The sequence below is a fragment of the Carcharhinus amblyrhynchos genome, chromosome 1 (genome assembly GCF_965287045.1).
Source record: "Carcharhinus amblyrhynchos chromosome 1, sCarAmb.v2.hapA, whole genome shotgun sequence".
Lineage (NCBI taxonomy): Eukaryota > Metazoa > Chordata > Chondrichthyes > Carcharhiniformes > Carcharhinidae > Carcharhinus > Carcharhinus amblyrhynchos.
The window spans coordinates 86797678-86821433 of NC_137324.1; the positions used below are offsets into that span (position 1 = coordinate 86797678).

Sequence of the window (23756 nt, forward strand, 5' to 3'; positions counted from 1 at the left end):
TGCTGGCTTTTGGAGTGGTTATTAGTTTTTAGTTGGTCTCTCATACCTTTTAGTTGGTGATTAAAATCTGTATTGTCCAGGTTTTAATTTCATGCATTATTAAAATGTTTCCATTTGTCTAAAATTATGAAAAATGAACTCATCACAGTCATCTGTATGACAACTGTTGCTCTTATTTTTCTTCACCCACCTGGAGCAGGATGAAGATGAGGTTTTGTTGGAGTGCCGTGTTCGTTTCCTATCATTTATAGGAGTGGGGAAAGATATCCATACCTTTGCCTTTATTATGGACACAGGAAATCAACGTTTTGAGTGTCACGTCTTCTGGTGTGAACCAAATGCAGGAAATGTATCTGAGGCTGTGCAGGCTGCATGCATGGTGCGTATCATCTGAAGATAATTCTATAGTTGGGCACCTTGTTAAACTATATTTGAAAGCTGCAATGTCCTCTAAATCATAGCTTAAGAATAAGGGGTCTCCCATTTTTGACACAGATGAGAAGACATTTCTTTCTTTTGAGTGTGAACCTTTGATGATGTAGGAGGCTTAGTAAGGTACATGTAGATAGATTCTTGACTAACAAGGGAGCCTATTGGGGGTAGGCAGAATGTGGAGTTTAAGCCACACTCCAATTAGCCATGGAATGGCAGAGAAAGTTTAAAGGATTGAGAAAGGACAAAAGGAATAAGAGTAGGAATAGGCCTTTGAGCCCACTCCACCATTCAATGAGTTCATGGTTGATCTTCTACCTCAGTACCATTTTCCTGCACTATCCATCACTCTCAGTCTTAAACATGCTCAACAACTAGCTTCTATTGCCTTCTGGGCACAGAATTTAGTTGGTGATTAAAATCTGTTTTAATGTGTTGTATTGTCCAGGTTTCACCATCCTCCCTGAGTAAAGAAATTCCTTCTCATCTCAGTCCTAAAGGCTTACCTTCTGAGATTCTAGAATCTCCAACAAGAGAAAATGTCATTCTTCCTGCATCTAGCCTGTCAAGCCTTATTTGAATTTTGAATGTTTGAATAAGATATCCTCTCATTCTTCCAAAGCCCCAAAAAAAGTTCCAGTCTATTTAGTCTTTTTTCATAGGACAATTCCTCCATCCCAAGAATTAGTTTGGTGAACCTTAGTTGTACTCCCTCTATGGCAATTATATATTTCTTTGGGTAAGGAGACCAAAACTTCACAAGGCTCTATATAGTTGCAGTAAGACATCTTTACTCTTATACTCAACTCCTCATGTAGTAGAGGCCAATGTACCTTTGTCTTAATTGCTTGCTGTATCTGCACGTTAACTTTCAGTAACTCGTGAACAAGAACATCCATGTCTCTGACATTTAACACCTTCCAACCTCTCACCATTTGAGAAAAATTCTGTATTTCTGTTTGTCCAACCAGACTGGTTAACCTCACATTTTTCCACATTGTAATCTATCTGCCAAATTTTTGCCCACTGACTTAGCCTCTCACTAGTTACAGCTTGCCAACTTGAAAATGAACCATTTATTCCTACTTTCTGTTTTCTGTTGGTTAATTAATTCTCACTCCTTTCCAGTATATTTCCCCCACTCCCATATGCTCTAATTTTATTTACCAACCTTACCTGGGATCTTATTTGAAAGCATAATGAAAATTTAAATATACCACATTCATCAGTTCTCCGTTATCTATTCTGCTAGTTACATCCTCTTTAAAAAAAAAACTCCCAACAGATTTGTTAAACATGATTTCCATTTTATAAATCCATGCTGTCTGTGTCTAATCAGATCATGATTGTCTAAGTGTCCGTTTATCACTTCCTTTATAATAGATTCGAGCAATTTCCCTACTATTGATGTCAGGGTAACAGATCTGTAGTTCCCTGTTTTTTCAATACGTCCTTAAATAATGGGGTCGCTTGTGCCATTTTCAAGTCTGCAGGAACTGTTCTGTTCCAGAGTTTATTGAATTCTGAATGATGACCTCCAGTGCACTGCAGCCATCTCTTTCAACACTCTGAGATGTAGATCATCAGGTCCAGAGGCTTTATCTACTTTAAGTCCCATTAATTTCTCTAGTACTATTTTTTACTGATATTAATTTTGAAGTTCCTTGTTTAGGCTAGTTTCTCGGTTCTCCAGATTTGGGAGGTTTTTAGTATTTTCCGCTGTGAAGACAGACAAAAACTATTTGTATAGTTTCTCTGCCATTTTCTAATTCCCTATTATAAATTCTCTTGATTCCGTTTGTAATTAGTTTTGTAATTAGTTTTGTTAATCTCTTTCTTTTACGTACTTGTGGAAGCTTTTGCAGTCTGTTTTTGTGTGTCACTGGTTTACTCATTCTATTTTCCCTTTATTAGTATTTTCTTTGTCATTGTTTGCAGCATTTTAAAATGCTTCAAATTCTCAGGCTTACCTTTTCTTGGGTCCCTCTTCCTTCAATCCCCTCTTCCTTTGGTCCTGTACAGTCCTTGATTTCTTTCATTAACCATATTTGGTACACTACTTTCTGGGCTTTTGTGCATTGAAGGAATGTATTTTTGTTGCAAACGATGTATTAGTTTATTAAATGTTAATCATTCCTGTTCACAATCATAATGACAAAGAATGAGAACTGAATAACGGAGAAAAAACAGAAAATAAGAATAAATGGTTTATTTTCAGGTTGGCAGGCTGTGACTAGTGGGGGGTGCCACAAGGATCAGTACTTGAGCCCCATTTAATGTTGTTTCTCATTGGACCATAGCCACTTTGCCCCTCAAATCTTCAGTTTTTTTTGTTTAAACTTAGGACCTAGTTTCTGAGTTCTGTCATATTATGGTTACTCTTTCCTAAAGGTGCCTTTACAATAAGATATTTGTGTTTCTCAGTGCACAATACTAGATCTAGAATAACCCATTCTGTATTCACTTCCTCCATGTGTATTGTTCTAGAAAGCCATCTTACATCCATTCCAAGAATATGTCCTCCACAAAATTAGTACCAATCATGTTTATCCAATTTATAAATAGATTGAAAGCCCCACGATTACTGTATTGCTGTTACATAGAACATAGAACACTACAGCACAAACAGGCCCTTCGGCCCACGAGTTGTGCCGATCACATCAACACCTACCAATCTATAGACCTATCTATAACCCCCAATCCCATTAAATCCCATATACTCATCCAGAAGTCTTTTAAAAGACCCCAGCGAGTTTGCCTCCACCACCTGTTGTTAGACACACCTCTAATTTAATGTTTTATAATGTAATTTACATTACCAATGCTGTTTATTGGTATATGAACAACTCTGACCAATGTTTTCTGCTCTTTGCTGTTACTTAGTTCCAACCAAACAGAACTACCCCAGCTTCCTGTTCTTCTCTAAAGTCTCAACCTCCTTCGATATGAAGGTCCCAGCTTTGTTTTTCTTGTAGCAATCTAATGGCTATCAGTTTACACATGTGAATTTCAATGTGAGCTCTGATTCTATCAGCTGCCATACTCTTCAGTTTACAATCCAAGTCCCTTCCTGTCAAACTCAGATTATCATTATTTTAATTGTTACCTTGATCTTCCTTATTATTCAATTTAATTTACTCAATCTGCCCCTACGTGATCTCTCCGTGCACCCCCCACCACTGAACTATTTAGTTTTAAGCCCTCTATTTTGCTAATTATACAACTCACAAGAACACTGATTCCAGCATGGTTCAGGTATAGTCCATCATGGTGGTACATTTCCCACTTTCCCCAGTACTGTGCCGGTGCCCCATTAATTGGAACCCATTTCTACCACACCAATCTTTGAGTCACGCATTTGTCTCTCTAATCTCATTCATCTCTAACTGTATACAGTTCTGGTCATCCTATTATAGAAAGGATATTATTAAACTAGAAAGAGTGCAGAAAAGATTTACTAGAACGCTACCAGGACTTGATGGTTTGAGGTATAAGGAGAGGCTGGATAGATTGGGACTTCTTCCTCTGGAGCATAGAAGACTGAGGGGTGATCTTATAGAGGTCTATAAAATAATGAAGGGCACAGATCAGCTAGATAGTCAATATATTTTCCCAAATGTAGGGGAGTCTAAAACTAGAGGGCATAGATTTAAGGTGAGAGGGGAGAGATACAAAAGGGTGCAGAGGGGCAACTTTTTCTCACAGAGTGGTGAGTGTCTGGTACAAGCTACCAGAGGTAGTAGTAGAAGCAGATACAATTTTGTCTTTTAAAAAGCATTTAGACAGTTACATGTGTAAGATGGATATAGAGGAATATGGGCCAAATGCAGGCAATTGGGATTAGTTTAGGGGTTTTAAAAAAAAGGACAGCATGGACAAGTTGGGCCAAAGGGCTTGTTCCCATGCTGTAAACCTCCATGACTCTAATCACTTTTACCCTAAGCCAATTTACACGTGGCTCAGATAATAATCTGAAAGGTTGCTATGTTTGAGGTTCTGCTTGTTAATTTAGTGCCTGACTCCTCATATTCCCTATGGAGGATCTCTTTCCTAGTCTGACCGATGTTGTTGGCACCTACATGGATCATGACAACTAGATCCTTCCCTTCCCACTGCAAGTTCCTCTCCACCCCTCGGCAGATATCCCCGACCTTTGAATACAACACAGCCTTCTGGATTCTTGCTCTCAGCTGTGGAGAACTGTTTCCACTCTTTTGACTATTCTGTCCCATACTACCACGACATTCTTCTTAACATCCCCCACACTCAGATGGATTCCTTTACTATGGTGTCATGTTCATCCACACTACAGCCCTCACTGGCGTCCGTACAAGCTGCAAGAACCTTGAAATTGTTGCTCAGCTGAAAGGCTCAGTCTCCTCCATACCTATCTTTTGAATCACCTCCATACCTACCTTATGAATCACCTTACATGCCTGTCTCACAGAAACACCTTCCTGACCTTGACCACTGACCAAAGCAGACAACACTAACCTGAGGGGATATGACCTCCTTCTGAAACGAGGTGCATTGGTAACTTGCCCCTCCCTGATCCTTTACAATGTCTGCAGCTTGATTCAGCCTAAGCTCTTCAAGCCACAGACATTTGCTACAGACATGGTGGCAATGTCACCGGTTCCTCCATCTTTATTGTGTTCATTTAAAAAAATTAATTTATTCTTCTCTTTTCACTGAACTCCCTCACTCATCAAACTCTCAGCTTGACAAACAGTGCCTCAAGCAATATGTTGTAGATCCAGCAACGCTCAGATATCCCTTGCTGAGAAGCAAGGATGAGCCAAGCTCTGCTAAAGCTCAGAAACCAGTTTAAGCTACCTCCCTAATTAACTAGCTGCAGCTGCTCTGAAAGCTTGTTTATCGCTGTTTAAGCCGGAAAGAAACTTAGCTTACCTGTTAACTTTAACAATTTTAAAGTGATTTGAATTAATTGCTAAATGTAAATAAAAACTTGACTTTAGAGAAGCAATAACCATTAAAATCTCTTATTCACCAAAATCCCAGCTTGACATTCTGTGTCCCAAACTGTATTTAGTGCATTGGCCTACTCCTGTTCTAAACTAATATGTTTGAATGTAACTAGCAAGGTTATAACACTGAAAAGTATGTATCTGAGACAATTTTCTGCAATATTTCCATGCGAGACAATTCTTAGTCCTTGACATCTTGAGATTTCTGGAGTAGATTCAGCCATGCTGTTTCCTAAGTAATTAAAATTGAAAAAGTTAATTTGGCATATTTAATGTTTCAGAGAAGTTATTTAATGGTTGTGAACTCTTTACACTGAAGCCTCCATCTTTCTGGCTAATTATCTTGAGATTAATTTTATTTAATGGCTTTTTTCTGTGCAGCTTCGGTATCAGAAGTGTTTAGTTGCCAGACCTCCTCCTCCAAGGATGTGCTCTTCTGGTCCTCCAACAGACTCTGTGACAAGGCGTGTCACAACCAGTGTAAAACGTGGAGTTTTGTCTCTCATTGACACTTTGAAACAGAAGCGACCAGTATCTGAATCACCATGAAGAGGATCTGGAAAGATCCCTTTAGACACTAGTCTAGGAATAACTGAGATAAAACAACAAGATCCATACTGATGTTGAGCCTTCAAGTTATATATGCTGATCCTCTTGTCTTCAACATATATTGTTTATTGTCGAATTTAATGTAAGACGAGCATGTTGTCTCATTCTTCATCATGACATGTTGGGAGGCGCATGAATAACTTTCTGCTATCAACGATCAACGTTTGAATTCACTAACTGATGGAAAGTGTCTGGAATTTATATAAGCCCTGGACTAAATGGTTCCCAAGCAGCTTGTCTCACAGTCCGTTCAGGCTGGAATTCTCACAATCAACCTTACACCAGAAGTATTTACTAGTGCACTTATTCTGTCACTAACACTGGTGTAACATAGTGGTGTTTAGACTATAATAGAACTGTTTCCTTTCAGTCAGTAGTATCCTTTTGGCCATTGCAGTTGTGTAATCATGTGTACCCGACTTATAAGGTGATCAAGAGTGATTCCCTGTTGCTCTGCTGTTTGCTATCTGCGAAGGAAGTACTAATTAAAACAACTTGAACTAATGTTGAAACATAGTCATGCAGCTCACCAGTTTTGTCAGCTTTCATAAGCTCATTTCATAATCATTGTCCTAGCCACAAGATGTACATTTTCCCTGTAGCATAGAACAATAAGTAGCCATAAAGCCATAAATTTATTAAGTCCTATGAATTTTTTTTAGAAAACAACAAAAAGTTTAATCTTTAGTTATTTTTCATCATCTAAATCTTTACATTTTTAACAATCAGAAATTGTGTTTAGTATGTATTCTTTGCTGCTTGGACCATTCGTTGGTGAAATCTGCATTGCTGCTTGATGCAGTGTCATTTGGAAAAATGCCAATAATACTTGGGAGTACTTCTTCCCATTGTGTAGTGGATTGTTAGTTATTTGTGTTAAATACTGGTCAGAATTCTCTGGTCATTCACACTAGCGGGATTCTCTGGTCCCACCAGTGGCGCATCCTGTACTGTGGGTTTCCCAGCGGCAAGGGGGGGGGCTACACTGGCAATTCTCATTGACAGTGGTGGGACCAGAGGATCTCACTACTAGCAAATGGGACACTGCCTCCTGCCACCAAGAAAAACGCTGAGGGGAGGCCAGAGAACCTCATCCACCATGGTTGATTTTTGTCTAGCTGCACTGTATAATCAAGATGCCAGTAGTTTTCTCATGCTTTGACACAGAGGGAACATGAAGGGATAGGGGTAAGGGAAGAGACCATGTCCAGGATACCTTAATGGGGTTATGAATTAATGCCTTTTTTAAAGCATTCAGCTCACAGAACAAGGGAAGTTGGAATGCCCACATTTCAATTGCTCTAATGAGCAACTTAACTTTAAAATGGCTTGTTTTTTTTAAAGTTCAACATAAACATTTGAGGGGTGCTTTTTTGTTGTTTACGAAAGTAAACAACGTTAAATTTCTCTTTCCATTCTTTGCTTCAGATGTAGGAGATGGTTCTGGGTTGAAAATTGAAGCTAATTGAGTAAGAAAATTACAAGTTAAAACCAAGAAGGGGAAAGTGATAAATTTCTGCCATAATTCATCTAATGAACTGGAGGTATGTAGATGAATCAGAGCAGATAGAGCTCAGCTGACAAAACCACTAACAGTATAGTACCCACATTATGGAGATTACGTGGAGATCGGTGGCAGCAGCAGCAGTAGGGGATGAAGATTTCTTATAAGTGGGGCTTGTGAACACGTACATAATTAGTAAGTGACAGGGTGAATAACCCCAAAATGCTAATATTACGGATTTTACTTAACAATTATTTACCTCTCAGAATGGCAACAGGTAATGATGCCCTTATCTGTAGCAATGCTGTTTAAGAAATCTGTCTTACTTCCTGTTTTAAATGTGCACCAAAAGGTTTTGTCTGACTTCAAAATCAGTTAACCCTAATGTTTGCTTTCTCTAATTTCATGATGCATCTGAACACAACTTAAATATTTCACTGATTTCCAAGAGTAGTTAAGAGAAACATCAAATTTAACATTAAAATTCTACTTGCATTTTATTGATGGGAGAGGGGAATTGTCACTGGTACCAGTATAATTGCATCAATTTTGCAAGCTGCAGATATGCTAAGAGAAGCTGCAGATTATTAGCAAATAAAGGAAAGTTGTGTCAGAGGCCATGAAAATTTGTGCAATGCTTTGCCGAAATATTAAAAGTGATGAGCACTGCAGCAAATCCAGGTCTGTGTTTTTAAAAAAAATGCAGGTTAGATTTGACCAAATTTGTCTTTGGAGGATTTTTTCTTGTCATTTGGTAAAATGGCCATTACCTAAGCCAGTTTTTTTCTTTTCGTTATGATAAATACAAGACTTGTAGAAGAATATCAGTTCTTTTTATTTTTTTAACAAGTAGGCCAGCTGGTTGTAACTAGATTACAAACATTATCTATGCATCCATTACAAGCAGTGGCTTTCTTGACAAATTGCTGTGTCACTGCTTTGCATGCCATATAGCTACTTTAAGCAAGACAGCAAGTGAACTTTTAAAACAAAAACATATTAATGAAAATATTTTTTATTTTATTTATTGTATTTTATATTGAAATATTTCTCCTAATTAAGTTGTATTACATTCAACTGTCAGTTTTCACATTGCAGCTAACATTAATTAATCTTTAAATACTATAGACTGACGTAAGTTAATTTTTAAATTTTTCTTATTCTTTCACTACAATGAGCCAAAGTACTGTTGTGACACAGGAACAAAGCTAGTTTAAAGCAGATTTTGTTTATGATAATTGTAGGTATTGAAGTCAGTATCAGGAGTCTACTAGTTAGACTGTCATTCATGCATCCTTTTGTGCTTCCCAACGATACCCCTTTTACTTGTTGGTCTAAATACCTGTAGAAATTATCAACTGGTTAAAGTCTGTTGCTTTGGGGTATTATTATGCAGGAACCCTGTAGCTTCAAAAATAATTTCAGCTATTCATGTGTACAATAACTGATGTTCACTATTCTGGTATTTGTGCCTGTTACACCACATGTAAACTTTCTCATTGAAACCAGGTAAATAATGTGGAATGTAGTCATGGATTTTGAGGATATCCCTTTTTAAGATCTTGTAGGAGGTAACAGTTTCTTTTCATTCAACTCACCCTTTGCCTTTCAATACCTTGCTCATTAGAGGTAAATGACTATAAGCAATATAAGGCTGATTCAATTATCCCTTGCTTTAACCAGAAGCATTGTATTTCAGCGCATGTGGGACAAAGAATCAACACACTTTGTTGTTTCCAGCCTTGTTTTCCTAGCAGGATATTTTGCTGTTGTTGATTGAGACTGCAGGATGGCAGATTCAGCCCTTATATTCCAAAGATGATATTGGAAAAAAAAGACATTCTTAAATTGCAAACTGATTTGAAATACGTCTTTGATACTTTGCTTAATGTAGTCGCTTCTAAGTGTAATTGGACACTTACCAAAGTTCATTACTGATGAGCAATCTTGGGCCACAGAGTTCATTGTATCCTTCTTGAAATTACATTGTGGTCAGTAGCAGCAACAGTCTTAAAATTATAGCGACTGCTATCCTACCAAATCCGATATTCTTAGAGCAGATACTCACTACATACAAGCAGAGACACAATCTGAACCATGACTGTTTGGAGTTCTTGCTTTCTGTTGCACCCAAAAGAAGCTCTGATGGTGTTGCCATAATGAATAAGTGCATTTCATTGAAAGGACAGGATGTCCTTACTATTGAGATCATTGGATAGCCTGCTTTTACAAACTCAAAGGGCAGTGAGAACCCATTTAATTGACTTGGTTTCCAAGTCCTGTGTATAATGCAGTGTCAGTGCACTGTACGACTACTTGAGCAAGCGTAAGGTATGTTTTTCCCTCTCCATTTGGAACTCCTTGTTAAAGTGATTGGCATTCTACATTCCAACAGTTATTACTTGGTTGATATGACTTCTGTTGAAACTGCAGATTAATATTTGTTATATCTGTTTGATATTAAACAGCCCTCCAACCTGTTTCATCATCTTAAATTGTGTTGCATTTAAAGTCTGAGCAGTGCCAGCTCAGGGAGGCCTCTAATATTTTATCTTTTATTTTAATCCTTATAACTATGTACACTTATTGCTATGGAAAACGATCTATGTTAGAGCTGTAAAGTGGGCTGTTAAGCAGCTGTTTACAGCAAAATAGCTGTTCTCTTCTGCTTCCCACTGATTTTACACCTGTAAATGTAATCCATTGTGAGAATAAACTGCATAAACATTATATTTAACTCTGCCTCTCATCTCACAACTGATCACACAACAAAAAAAATCCACATATTGAGAGTCAGCTGCATTTTTTGTGATGAGTATGACTTTCAGGAGTCATGGTCTGCAATCTGCACCGGCCTGGAGCCAAAAATAAGTTATGGAAATATAAATTTCATGAATGTTTACTAGTTTATACATTATTCATTTCAAAGAACTATATCCCATTGTGTTTACTTCTTTGAAAGTTGTGTACTTGCATCAAAAATATAAAGTATAGTCTATTCCAAAACTTACAGTCTTGAAGAATTTTGTATATTTCAGCATCAACAAAAATGTAGTGATGTTTGAAGATTAATGAGTGAGTCTGGGAGTGATGCACTGAAAAGTAAGTTCGTATGTTGTGAATTTTCTTATCATGGGCACATTTTTAACTTTGCCTGGGTTAAAGCTACTGTTGTTATAAATTAGCTGCCTGTTATTTTCATTTCTGCTGAAATCAATTTTGGACCCTGGATGTTGCATTAAGTTCTTAGTTCATCCAGTATAATTGATTGAAAAAGAACTGGACAAGTCATATCTATTAACTTTATTAAGAGCCATCATAATATAATGAATTATTTGTAAGTGCTGCACCACAGTGAAGGGAATGGTGCACCCTCAATCATCCATATTCAATCATGAAGTAGTATGCAGGGGCTGCATATTGAGCTGGAGATAGAATTTCCATTGTTATTTCAGTCTGTCCTTCTGCAACTTTATTAACTGCTTTCAGAACAGTAATTTGTACAGGACTATATCTTCCATTGTAATGGATAGTGCTAAGTGTGGCAAGAAGGAAGAAAATATCTGTCCGCGTGCTGAATAATTGTATGAACATGACACGGGTATGCTGTAGTAAAAGTGGCAGAAGTGGCACCACTAAAATCCATTGCAAAGCCATTGGCTACTGCTTGGACAAGGGTCTTTTTTTTTAAGAGTTTTAATTGTTCAGCCGGATCTAAAGTTACTCAAAGTTATTCCTACTCTACCATTTTACATAGTGGCCAATTGACATTATAGATCACTGGGACAGAGTTCTACTTTGGAGCTGCCTTGTCAGTCTTGATACACTAATCACACAGCAAAGAAATGCTCCTTATATTGACAGTCACTGGCACTTTTGGTTGTTGATATGACTTCCAGGAGTCATGTATTTCTGCTCATAGACTGTTATAAAAACATGCAACCAATGCCTGGTGTCATTCCCAGGTCTCTATTATTGCATTCCCTTTAAAATTGTATCATTTAGTTTTTATACTTCTTCCTTCTTCTTCCAACCAAAATGAATAACTTCACACTTCATTAAATTTCTTCTCCCATGTGCCTGATCATTTCATCAGTCTGTTTTCTCCTGAAGTCTGTTTAATATCCTGCTCAAAGTTTACTGCGTTTCCTAGTTTAATGATGCCTACAAACTTTGAAATTATGTTGTGTACATTCAAGTCCAGATTGTTGATATACATCTAAAACAGTGGTCCCAAGATTGGTCTCTGGGGAAATATCCTTGCACACTTTGCACTTTTCAATCTGACATACAAATTTTCACTACCAGTCTCAGCTTTCTGTCCCTTAGCCAATTTCTTATCCACGCAACCACTGTCCCTTTAACCCCACTAACTTCTATGCTTGCATATAGTACTGTGGAGTAACTAGGGGCAAGTCAAGAATTCTACTGCGTCATGCAGGAAATGCCCTGCTCATCTGTAATTACCTATGTTAGAAGTTGTGGGTTTTAACTAAAAGGAAAAGTTGTGGTTTGCACACTTGGATTCAAACAAGCAACAACACATCTATTCTAGGAGGTCATGCCTGTACAAACTGAAAGTAACTTAGCAGCCATTCCAACACTCTAATGCCATCATCATCAAAACATGTAATTAGATCTTGAAACAATCTGCAACCACTTAAATATATAACATCACTCCCCCTTTACTTCTGTGGTCATGATGTGGAGATGCCGGCATTGGACTGGGATAGGCACAGTAAGAAGACCCACAACACCAGGTTAAAGTCCAATAGGTTTATTTTGTAGCACAAGCTTTCAGAGTGCTGCCCCTTCATCAGGTGAGTGGAGAGTTGGGTTCACAAACAGGGCATATACAGGCATAGACTCAATTATGAGATATTGGATGGAATGTGAGTCTTAACAGATAATCAAGACTTTACAGATAGAACATAGAACAGTACAGACCCTTTGGCCCTTGATGTTGTGCTGAGCTTTGTTCAAAACCAAGATCAAGCTATCCTACTCCCTCTCGTTCTGGTGTGTTCCATGTGCCTATCCAATAACCGCTTGAAAGTTCCAGATTAGAGATGCAGACAATGCAAGTGGAGAGAGGGTTAAGCACAGGTTAAACAGGTGTGAATTGTCTCAAGCCAGGACAGTTAATAAGATTTTGCAAGCCCAGGCAAGTTGTGGGGGTTACAGGTAGTGTGACATGAACCCAAGATGCCAGTTGAGACCGTCTTCTGCTGGATGATTCTGCATTGTCCTGTGTCTTAAAGGCCACTTTGGAGTTCGCTTACCCGAAGATCAAAGGCGCGTGCACTGGCATGAGTCTGATTCTATGACATGGACTGTGGACCTGCACTGAAACTCAGAGAAGGTAAGAAACAATCCTGGAAGCACATTCTGTGATAATTCTTATAGGTGAGTCAAAGTGCTTTGAAGCAGGACTTGGATTTGTTTAGCGTCATTACGTCACTGTTGAGTTTTTTTACACTACATCAACAATTAGCATCCGTATAATGTTTCTAATATAGGAGAAAGTCCAAGGTTTTTCCACAGAAGCATTATTAAATCAGGAAAGAAAATATTAAGTTATGAAAGAGAAAATTTGCTCTTAAGTGGGCAAAGGAGAAAAAGATGGAGATGTGCAGGGAAAGAATTCCTAATCTTAGGGTCTAGATGATTGAAGGTATACATAGAACATTACAGCGCAGAACAGGCCCTTCGGCCCACGATGTTGCGCCGACCAGTTAAAAAACAATGACCCTCTAACCTAAACCAATCCCTTCTCGTCCATAAACCTATCCACGGATCTCTTAAACGCCCCCAAACTAGGCGCATTTACAACTGCAGCAGGCAGGGCATTCCAATCCCTCACCACCCTCTGGGTAAAGAACCTACCCCTGACATCCGTCCTATAACTACCACCCCTTAATTTAAAGCCATGCCCCCTCGTGCTAGCTTTCTCCATCCGAGGAAAAAGGCTATCACTATCCACCCTATCTAAACCTCTAATCATCTTATATGTTTCAATAAGATCCCCTCTTAGCCGCCTTCTTTCTAGCGAAAACAACCCCAAATCCCTCAGTCTCTCCTCATAGGACCTCCCCTCCATACCAGGCAACATCCTGGTAAACCTCCTCTGCACCCTCTCCAAAGCCTCCACATCCTTCCTATAATGTGGGGACCAGAACTGCACACAATACTCCAAGTGCGGCCGCACCAGAGTTGTGTACAGTTGCAACATGATGCTGCGACTCCTAAATTCAATCCCCCTACCAATAAACGCCAAGACACCGTATGCCTTCTTCACAACCTTATCTACTTGATTCCCTACTTTCATGGATCTATGTACACATACACCCAGATCCCTCTGTTCATCCACACTATTCAGAGTCCTCCCGTTAGCCCTATACTCGACATATCTGTCATTCCTACCAAAGTGAATTACCTCACACTTCTCCGCATTAAACTCCATCCGCCACCTCTCGGCCCAGCTCTGCAACCTGTCTAAGTCTCCCTGCAAACTATGACACCCTTCCTCACAATCTACCACACCTCCGACTTTGGTGTCATCAGCAAATTTACTAATCCACCCAACTATACCCTCATCCAGATCATTAATAAAAATTACAAACAGCAGTGGCCCCAAAACAGATCCCTGAGGCACACCACTCGTAACTGAACTCCATGACGAATATTTACCATCAACCACCACCCTCTGTCTCCTATCTGCTAGCCAATTCCTGATCCAATTTCGTAGATTACCCTCAATCCCATACATCTGCATTTTCTGCAGAAGCCTACCATGGTGAACCTTATCAAACGCCTTACTAAAATCCATATATACAGCCAACAATTGTGGGGCAATGGGATTTCAGAATACAGGAAGCCAGAGCTGGAAGAATGCAATGTTCTTGGTGGTTTTAAGAATGTTAGAAATAGGGAGGGGACGAGGCACTGAAGGGATTTGAACGCGAAGATGAGGATTTTGAATCACAACATTGGAAAACTGGGAACAGTGAGCGGGATATTCCAGTTTTGAGGTGAACATGGCCGAAAAATCCCACCCAAGATCAACAGATCTCCGCATGGTCTTCCTCATTCCCACTATTATGCCAGAAATCCCCCTCAGTGAATGGGGTTTGTTGCAGAATATGTTACGTGCAGTAGAATACTCAAGTTTATGAAAGGTAAAAAATGTGAGGCCAGCCACAGAGAATAAGAATATTCAAGTCTTGAGTAAACAAAAGCATGGAGAGTTTCAGCAGCAGTTGAGATAGGGTCAGCGATAGATAATATTGAAAAGGAAGTAAGTGATTTTTGTAATGGACAGGATCGGGGGGTTGGAGAGACAGGTCAGAATTGTTGCTGATGTTGCAAAGAGCCTGATTCACTGAGTGAAATGGTACTAGTGGCAAGGGTACAGAGTATGTGAAAGGAGTTTAAAAATATGGTTTCCAGTTTATTAATCAGAAGAATTTGCAGGTTATATAGGATTGATGATCAGAAAGCAGTCTGCCAACACATGTAGTGAAGGAGTCAAGAAAGATGATTGACAGGTGGAGTTGGATGTTAATTTTCTTTGGAAATCTGATACCATTCCTTTGTTGAGGGTGATGAGAAGCAGCATGGAGAAGAGCAAGAGAAGGGGACTGCTGGGGTGGGTGAGAAGGGTTAAGGGAAGATCATTCAGTGAATTCCTGAAATGCAATGGTAGCAGAAGAAGCTATTGTGCTCCAGTGATGCAGTAACTGCTGTAAGTTTGTAGGATTTTGAAAGCAAATCTGAGGCTTTTACTGAGTTCCTCCAGGCAATCCACCAGAACGCATCATTGTCTAGTAAAACCACAACTATAAGCAACCCAATGGTAATCATATCCAATTTGGCCTTACCAATCCTGGGAAAATATTTTTATTAAGCTGACTTTTCTTCAGTTGCCAGCCTACCTTCTCTGAGTTTCAGTGCAGCTCCACAGTCCATGTCATAGAATCAGACTCATGTCATGCCAGTGCACGCACCTGCCCCTAAGACCCACACCATGGGATTTGGGATGGGTGCCATTGATGGATCAAACCAGGAGTTGATATTTGTTTTAAGATCCTGTAATTTTCATATTTTTTTTTATAAATGATGCAAAATAAATCAGTAAAATTTACAAGGTTCATTTCTGGCTTTAAACTGTTTAAATATTCATAATTCCAACTGACAGTGCTGGAATTATAAATATAGGAAAACCTATGTAAGATCTGACATTAAACATCACCTTTTGGAATTGTCAACTGGAGCTGGAGCAATTCACACGCTAGATATGATGAATAAAGTCAATGACACCTCCTGACTCATCCAAACAGAGAAATCTGCTATGCTCCGATCAAGACATGTAGTGGTGGCTTTAAAGGAAATGATTTTTGGCTCCGGTAAGATTCATTTGATGTGCTGAAAACCATCTGCACCCAGCAGGAAGCAGCACTTGCACGGTATTTATTGTAAGGATTCATAGATGCATAGCTTGTAATTTTCCAATCAATAAACTAATAGGCAGAAAATCAAGTGTAAATTTCCTTTTTTCTTTCCAACTACCACTCCCCACTAGAGATGAGAGGGCATGGAACTAAATTATGTGTGAAGAATGTTCTGATACTGAGCCTAATGTAGTTGTTAGTTTGAAGTTCTCCTAACTCTCAATTCTGCTGTTCCTGTGTTAAAGATACTCTGCTCTTTCCAACTCCAATACATTCATTTAGAACTTTATATTAAACAACTGGTAGATCGCTCTTAATTTCACGATAGAAATATAGGTAATGTTCGACTAACATCTACTTTCATTCTCTATTAACGAGTCTACATACTTAGTGATTGTAAGTATTTGATACACACAGAAAATCCTGGCTTCAAATCTTTTAATGAGCACAGAGAACATCCTGCCTTCAAGTTCTTTTTGATGCGCATACAGTACATTCTGGCTTCATGTCTGGCTGCTTTGTGCTTCCAGGAATGGCTTTGATACCTATAAGTTATAAATTTCATTTATTCAATTCTGAGTTGAAAAGCTCTATCAAACAGTGAATAATGATTTGTATTGTGTTTCAGAATCCATTTGTGGCATCTCATTTTATTGCAGGATCCTGTTTTGTTAAAACCTTTATAGAAATAAAAACTACAAAGGAAGAGTACATTTGTTATAATTTAATTGTAATTGGAACATTGTACAAAGAATACATAATTAAGTGCAAACTTATTCAAACTACAAGTCTGACAAAGAATGTGCAACAACACTAAACTATTGATGAGATTTTGGGCAGAATTCTATTCATTCTGCGTGCTACGTAATGGCACTATATGTTTTCTTTGCATTGAAAAGAATAAGTTTATTCCTCAAATCACAGGCAACAGCATTGAGTCAACATTACAACAGTAGTACAATATCGAAGTGAGTTGAAAAGATTAAAATTGAGAAAGCACAGGCTATGCCTTGGAGACGTGACTGGATATTCCGCCCTCTAATAAATTCTTCATTTATTAGAAGAAACAATGGCCTCAAAAGTACATTTGTTCTCAGTGGGACAAGGGCCATACCTAAATTTTAATAAAATTAAACATTTTAGAAGTCACATTTACATTTTGTGGATGAAGTAGCTTGCTGTTGTCTTTGGATACTCATTTAAATAATGAAGTAAAGGCAGAAGTGCATATAAATGCCAATTTATGTATGCGCACAATGCTTTCAAACTGGAGTAGCTAACAAACTAATACCAGATCAAAATTGACCTGAATGCTAAAAACACAGTTATTGAAAACAAAATAGAATTCTGCCTTACACTCATGGTAAAATAGCTCTGTCATGGTACATACTATCAAAGTGTACAGAAAACTTGACAAATCTTAACAAATCAGAACATTTGAACAGAAGATATTTCAACCACTCAAACTGATTTAAAAGTTCCATAAGATTGCTCCCTGTTACAGTATTATCATGGAAATGCACTCATTAAGTTTAGATATAAAATGTTAAATATAAAATATTTGTTACTGAATATAATTTGATTGATATTTGCATCAACAGAACAATTTAATTTTATTGACATCTCACATGCCATTTAGATTGGCAAATTCCATTTGAAAAGTAGATATGGCAATTTTGTCTTCTGCAGTTTTTGAATATTATTATGGACAGTAACGGCAATGTATCTTTTCTTTATGTATTTTCTTGTACACAGAAGTTCCACATTGATCCATAATGCACTTATTCAGGAAAGAAGTAATATTGCTTAAAATATTTTCATCCCATTTTATTTGTACAGTAATTTGACTGGTAGTTTTTCATTTAAATGTAAGATTTACCATTATTAAATCTTCCAATAGCAGTCATAAATGTGTCAGCAATAGTTGGTGCACATTAAACTCCATTAATTTGAAGTTATCTGCATAAATTGTAGAGAATCTGAACAACAAGCGTGCAATATTCTTGATTAGCTATGCTCTAAATACCATTGTATATCAGCAGGCCCAAGAAACAAAATCATACATGTGAGTCCTTTTAAACAAATTCAGGCCAGAACCACACACAAGCCCAATCTCCTGGGCATCCACTAAAGGTTTTTGATTTAATCATTCATCCAGCACAATATTAAGTTAAAGTTTGTTGTAATTTATTTTAAAAATGATAAAGTAAGTGCTGGTTTTTAACCTTAGACTAAAAAGATTAAATACCACTGAAATTGATATTTCATGCAGCTTCAATACCAGTATTATATAGTTTAACTTCATTTTTTTCTTGTAAATAGATATTGGAGGGTTGACTAGAGAGACAAACTGGAAGATAATTGGTCTATCAAGAAATTAAACAGAACACCAGGTGTCATTCATGCAAATATTGAAATATTTAGGCCTATCAGCCTAAAACAACAAAGTCAGCAAAAAGACTCAACTAGTGAAGCTGAAAATGGAGATAGAAAGAAGCCCAAATAGTATTAGTTATACATGGTTATGGAGGATTCTGTGACTGCCCCTCCCCACTCACTGCAGATCCATTTGATACAGGATTCAAGCCAGCAAAAGGAAAATTGTTATTACTTTATACTTACAAGATAGAATGGTAAAGGATATTTCTCAGCAAATATGCTGGGTTGGGTGACAGATGTTAAATGTGTGGTGGCCAGAGGCAGCCCTCAAATGGCTGTCATATGGAGAATACAAAAAGAAAAAGACATTACTCGATCACGTGATAATATTAATGTTGAAAGAATTACATTTGATATTAATCACAGTATAAAGGATTTGATGCAAACAACTGCAGCTAAGGGTTTCTCATCTACTATACTGTAGAATATGAAAGTGCATGTCTTACTGTCTAAGTTTGCCAAGTAGGAGGAAACTTCAAATTATTACAAAGTGTCCATTCAGACACTTCCCTTTTGAACATCTGATGTTGCAACAAAGTCTACCTTTCCCTCTTGTTCCTACCACCCTTTCCCAGACTTAATCAACAAGGGATTAAGATAGAAGGGACAGAAAGCAACTGATCTATTGACAATATGGTGCTGTTACTGTGGAATTCAAACTTTACTACAACCAGTGTATGCTGCAAAATAAAAACCAAAACTACTCAATATCAGAGGTTAGATAGATATAATACATAACCCTAACTTGGAAACATGCTCTTTTATGTTCCTAAATCTATGTAGAGCAATCATCCATAGGCTGTTATAGGATGTTTTAATCTTTGAGGCTCTACCGCATGGATCAAAACAAAATTAAGGTAAGCTAATCACACCACGTTTGGTCTGGTGATGAACATTTACTTAATACTGGCATATTCCACAACCCCTCTCTTCTGAGTTAAAAGCTTTCTTATAAGAGTGGCTAATTCTGTGTTTTGTTTTCAGAGGAGGGGTGGAGGGAATGGACACCTCTTTGTGATAGGAAGGTAAGAGTTTTTCTTAAGCATTTCTGTTTTGTACATTTCACATGGCTCTTGAACTGGTTCTTTTCACCCTCCTTATCAAAGGTTAAAGATCATTAGGGTTATCTATTTTCCCTGTGTTTGGATCTTCAGTGATTACATTTATTTAAAAAATGGCCTAGAATGATCTAGAAAGGAATGTGGTGTGATTTTGACTTGAATTAGTTTGACCAGTCTCACTGTGATATTTTGGACTAGATTGGCTATCCACCCACAATATACAGAATATTGCTTCATTTCAAGGAGGAAAACTGCTGAAAAGAGAAAGGTGCTACTAAAATTCCCTTTCTAAACTATATTTTGGCTAGTGACAGCACTAACAATATTTCTGGCCTTCATTTCCTTGGCAATACTTCACAGTTACAATACATGTCTAGTAAATGATTAAGTATGTATGCTTAAATTTTATGATTACTGGCGATATGTTATTTTCTGATTTTGTTTTTACTTGTCCAGCAATGAATTCATACACGTATACTTCAAACGTATATACTGAAATATTTTTTTAAAACAATTATATAAAACATCAAAGCAGTTTGCATTAAAGATGTAATTCAAATTTCAAAGTATTTTCTGCAGTTCAACTTTTACCTTAGAGCCAAGGACGTGGTTGCTTGCGCTGAATAGACATACCTGTGTCTCTCTGTTTTTTCACACCAAGTGAAGTCACAAATGCATTACGTGAATAGGGGAATGCTGGTTGACTAGTTAATCCATGATACTGGAACAGGTAGGGTTGATTGTAACCATGGTTTTGAGCCCCAGTTGAATTGAGGTATCGTATTGTAACTGGAGGAAGCAACATCTCTACAGGCTTTAAAATCAACTTCATCTCTTGTTTTGTTCCAGTTGAACTTCCTTTCCTACTAGCAATCTTTCCCACTGAAGAAACATTGCTAGTATTTCTCTTTACTTTATTGGGTAAGGTAGGAACAGGCACACGTTGAGATAATTTGATACTTGACCCAGTTGTGCTAGCTTCACTTCTGGATAATTGCTGGGAGGTTGTGGAGGTTCCATTAACTGTAGCTGGTTTCTGTTCATTTAAATATTCAGTGATCCTTGACTGGACTCCACTAAATGACCCCATTTTTGGTGTAGAGACTTTGCTTTTCTTTCGCTTTTCTTCCTTTTTTCGAATCCTGGGTGTCTCAACTCCTTCTAGTAGTCCCTTTGCTGCAGCTCGAGCCAAAACATCCTTTACAGATACTGCTCCTGATGGATCTCGCTTTAAATTAAGAAAATTACACAGGTCAGAATCCTACTGAAAAAATTAGTTGCTGGCAATTTTCATAAACAAACACAATGGTCTGGATGCTTTTCCAAAAGCACAGCAAATAAGCATTTAGGACATCTAAATTATTTGGACATATAATCACTGTTCTTTCTCTGTCATTGGCTCAACATTCTGGAATTTCCACCTATCAACAGGGTAGGAGCATCACTGGGATAAATACTGCAGAGTGTTTAAGGAGAAGATCCACAGTTGCCTTAGAGTGATTAGAAACGAACAATAAATTTGGCCTGCCATAGTTAATTATATCCCAAGTTTGTTCGAATCTCCGCTGATTAGAGTCATACCTAGCACAAAGTAAGATCGTTGTGGTTGTTGGAGGCCAATCATCTTAGCTTCAGGACATTGTTGTAGGAGCTTTTCAGGGTAATTTCTTAGGTTCAACCGTCTTGAGTGGCTTCATCAATAGCTTCCCTTCATCACATGATCAGAAGTGGAAATGTTCAATGATGATCACTGATTGTTCAATACCATTAGTGATTCTTCAGATACTGAAGCAGTCCATGTTCTTATGCAGCAAGATTGGGACGACATTCAGGCTCATGCTGATAAGTAGCAAATAACATTCATACCACACAAGTGCCAGGCATAAATAACAGAGCAAGTTTAACTACTTCCCCATAACATTCAACAGCATCACTAATGCTGAATCCTCCATGATCAGTATCAAGGGGGGAGCAATGGATCAGCATTTATGCTGCAGTCCCCGCCAGTACCCAGGCTTGTCTAGGGAAGTGAATGATCCTACCAGCAAACTAAATTCCAAATCCTAGTCGAAGTCCCAAAGCCAAAAGGAATAATGAAAATCCGCCCAAGATTACATTGCAGTAGGGTCCATTCTCTGAATCCACTGTCTCAACATTCAAGGCCTTTCAGCAGCCAAGTGAAGCTTTGTTGAAGTTCTTGCTGCTTAACACTCCATGATATCATTTACCTTCAACAAGCAAGAAACCCACATCAGAACAGAAGTAGTAGGCCAATATTCCATCAAAGGCTATTACCTCCTGTGCTACTGCCCCCATGCCAAATATGGCTATGCCACCTTTGTCCAAACCAACATTGTTCAAGCATATCATCTCCCATGCCCACTTTCTCTGACACCACGTAGCCAATGTCTACAAACTCCTAGCACCAGGTGGGAGCAGCAAGTCTTGGCCACCTACCCCTACAGAGCCATCAATATGAGAAATTTCAAGAATCATAATTCAGACAGGGACAGTAACAGTGCAGCACTTGCAGAATAGACGTTCAGAAATTATCTGACACAACCCCAAACAGTGAGGAACATCCTATTCAGCCAGATAGTGTAGGAATTATTTCCCCCAACCTGTGCTGGGTCAGTTCTTTTAATGAGCTCCCCACCCTGCACAAAGCATTGTCTTGGATGACTTTCCACACAGCCAACACCATCCTCTACTCATTCACGTAGATCTACATGTCTTCAATAGTCAACAGCCCCAAAAAAAGCAATAGAATTTCTGGAAACCAACTTGACAAAATAGTGAAACCTTGGAATGCAGCATCTAAACAATCCCACTGCAAAACATCACTGTTGATGAAGCATACAACCACCTTTGTTGTGCCATCTACAGTGTAGTCTACATGGCAATTCCCCGAGGCTATCAATCTATTGACATGCTTAGGTGAAGAGTGCTGCCCTCCTCAAGACATACAAGACGTCAGAGGACTATCTGATTGAGTTACTCAATGCTGCACACTACACCAAGTGGGAGAAAACCATTATAGGGAGTGTTGGAACCTAATTCATCACCTTGGAGTAGCCCAAAAGCTACTCACTCAAAACCTCTGTTCAGTTACTCACAACCATATCTCCAGCTTGCTATAGCTAAGGCGCCTACAGACAAAAACACCAAAAGAAATATCTGGCATAAATTAAAGCAACACCATCAGCATCACTGAGAAGACATCATCCTGCTCCCTTTCAGGTTGCAGAACTTAAGAAGGTCCTACAGGGCTTGAACTGTGGAAAGGCAACAGGACATGACAACATTGTGCCAGAATTTATGGGCCCCGAGACTTGGTTTTACATGATGGTCATAAATTCCAATGCTATTCCAAAGAAATGGCAGACAGCGAAAGTCATTACCATACCAAAACCCAGAAAAGAGCCCATATATGCAGTTAGCTACAATACAATCGGTCTCTTTGAACGCCTCATTCTTCAGTGCATATCCCCATCAAAGAGGTCCTTAGCATCGAGCAAACTGGTTTCTGCAAGGACCGCAGCATAGGGGAACAGGTACTGGCCCTTACCACCTACATTGAAGACAGCTTTCAGAAAAATTGAAGATAGGTGCTGTATTCCTCAACTTCTTAGCCACCTGCAACACAGCCTCTTCCTGAAGCTGTTACGAGCCCTCACCCGCCCAGATGACTAAAAGCATTGGAACACTGAACAATTTAAGGTTTAAAGTTCACCTCGGACAGAAAAAAGTACATGGCAAAATAAACAAATGGGCTCCTCAAGGCTCAGTAATGCGATAACACTGTGCATTGATATGTTCTATGTTTAAGGGGGAATTGCTTTAAGAGGTAGTGCTTTGTTACAAGCAATCAGTTTGGTAGAAATGCAGCAGATGCTGACACAGCAGGATAATTACTCATTTTAGCCACACAAGTGTTTATTTTGCAGAAGGCCGAATGGGGTGCTTTTTTAATTAAAGTAATAAGGCGCGTTAGGTATATAAGGACAGAGTCATGTGATACTAGAAATGGGAGGGTCCAGGCTTGTGGAGAAACAAAATTACATTTTAATTTTACAATAAAGAGCAGTTGCTGCCTGGTTTAAAAAAAAAGATGCTCTCTCTCTCTCACTTCCTCCCTCCAGAAGTTTTCTCGATGCTCCAAGATTATTAACAAAAGTTAAAGCAAGTATGCCCCAGTTTTGCTAACTATGCTTAAAGTGCATGTTAAGTTTTTAAGAAAAATGTTGCTTGATTGAAAGTGATATAATGATTA

At 38.4% G+C, this 23756-nt stretch overlaps 2 protein-coding genes across 20 annotated transcripts in view; one reads left to right on the forward strand and one right to left on the reverse strand.

The window, feature by feature from the left end:
* Positions 1–10270, forward strand: part of LOC145342742 (amyloid beta precursor protein binding family B member 2-like) — a 338577-nt gene extending 328307 nt beyond the window's left edge. For all 14 annotated transcript variants that reach the window (XM_080188293.1, XM_080188340.1, XM_080188284.1 and 11 more), the window contains 2 exons: positions 200–379; positions 5802–10270. In XM_080188293.1, the coding sequence (XP_080044419.1) occupies positions 200–379; positions 5802–5969 (348 nt within the window). In that variant the 3' untranslated portion in view covers positions 5970–10270. The remainder of the gene's footprint in view (positions 1–199; positions 380–5801) is intronic.
* A 6436-nt stretch (positions 10271–16706) lies between these two features.
* Positions 16707–23756, reverse strand: part of LOC145342846 (putative methyltransferase NSUN7) — a 128967-nt gene continuing 121917 nt past the window's right edge. For 4 of the 6 annotated variants that reach the window (XM_080188366.1, XM_080188352.1, XM_080188374.1 and 1 more), the window contains one exon: positions 16707–20711. In XM_080188366.1, coding sequence (XP_080044492.1) covers positions 20076–20711 — 636 coding nt within the window. In that variant the 3' untranslated portion in view covers positions 16707–20075. The remainder of the gene's footprint in view (positions 20712–23756) is intronic. The other 2 variants (XR_013886656.1, XM_080188394.1) reach the window with 2 other exon arrangements.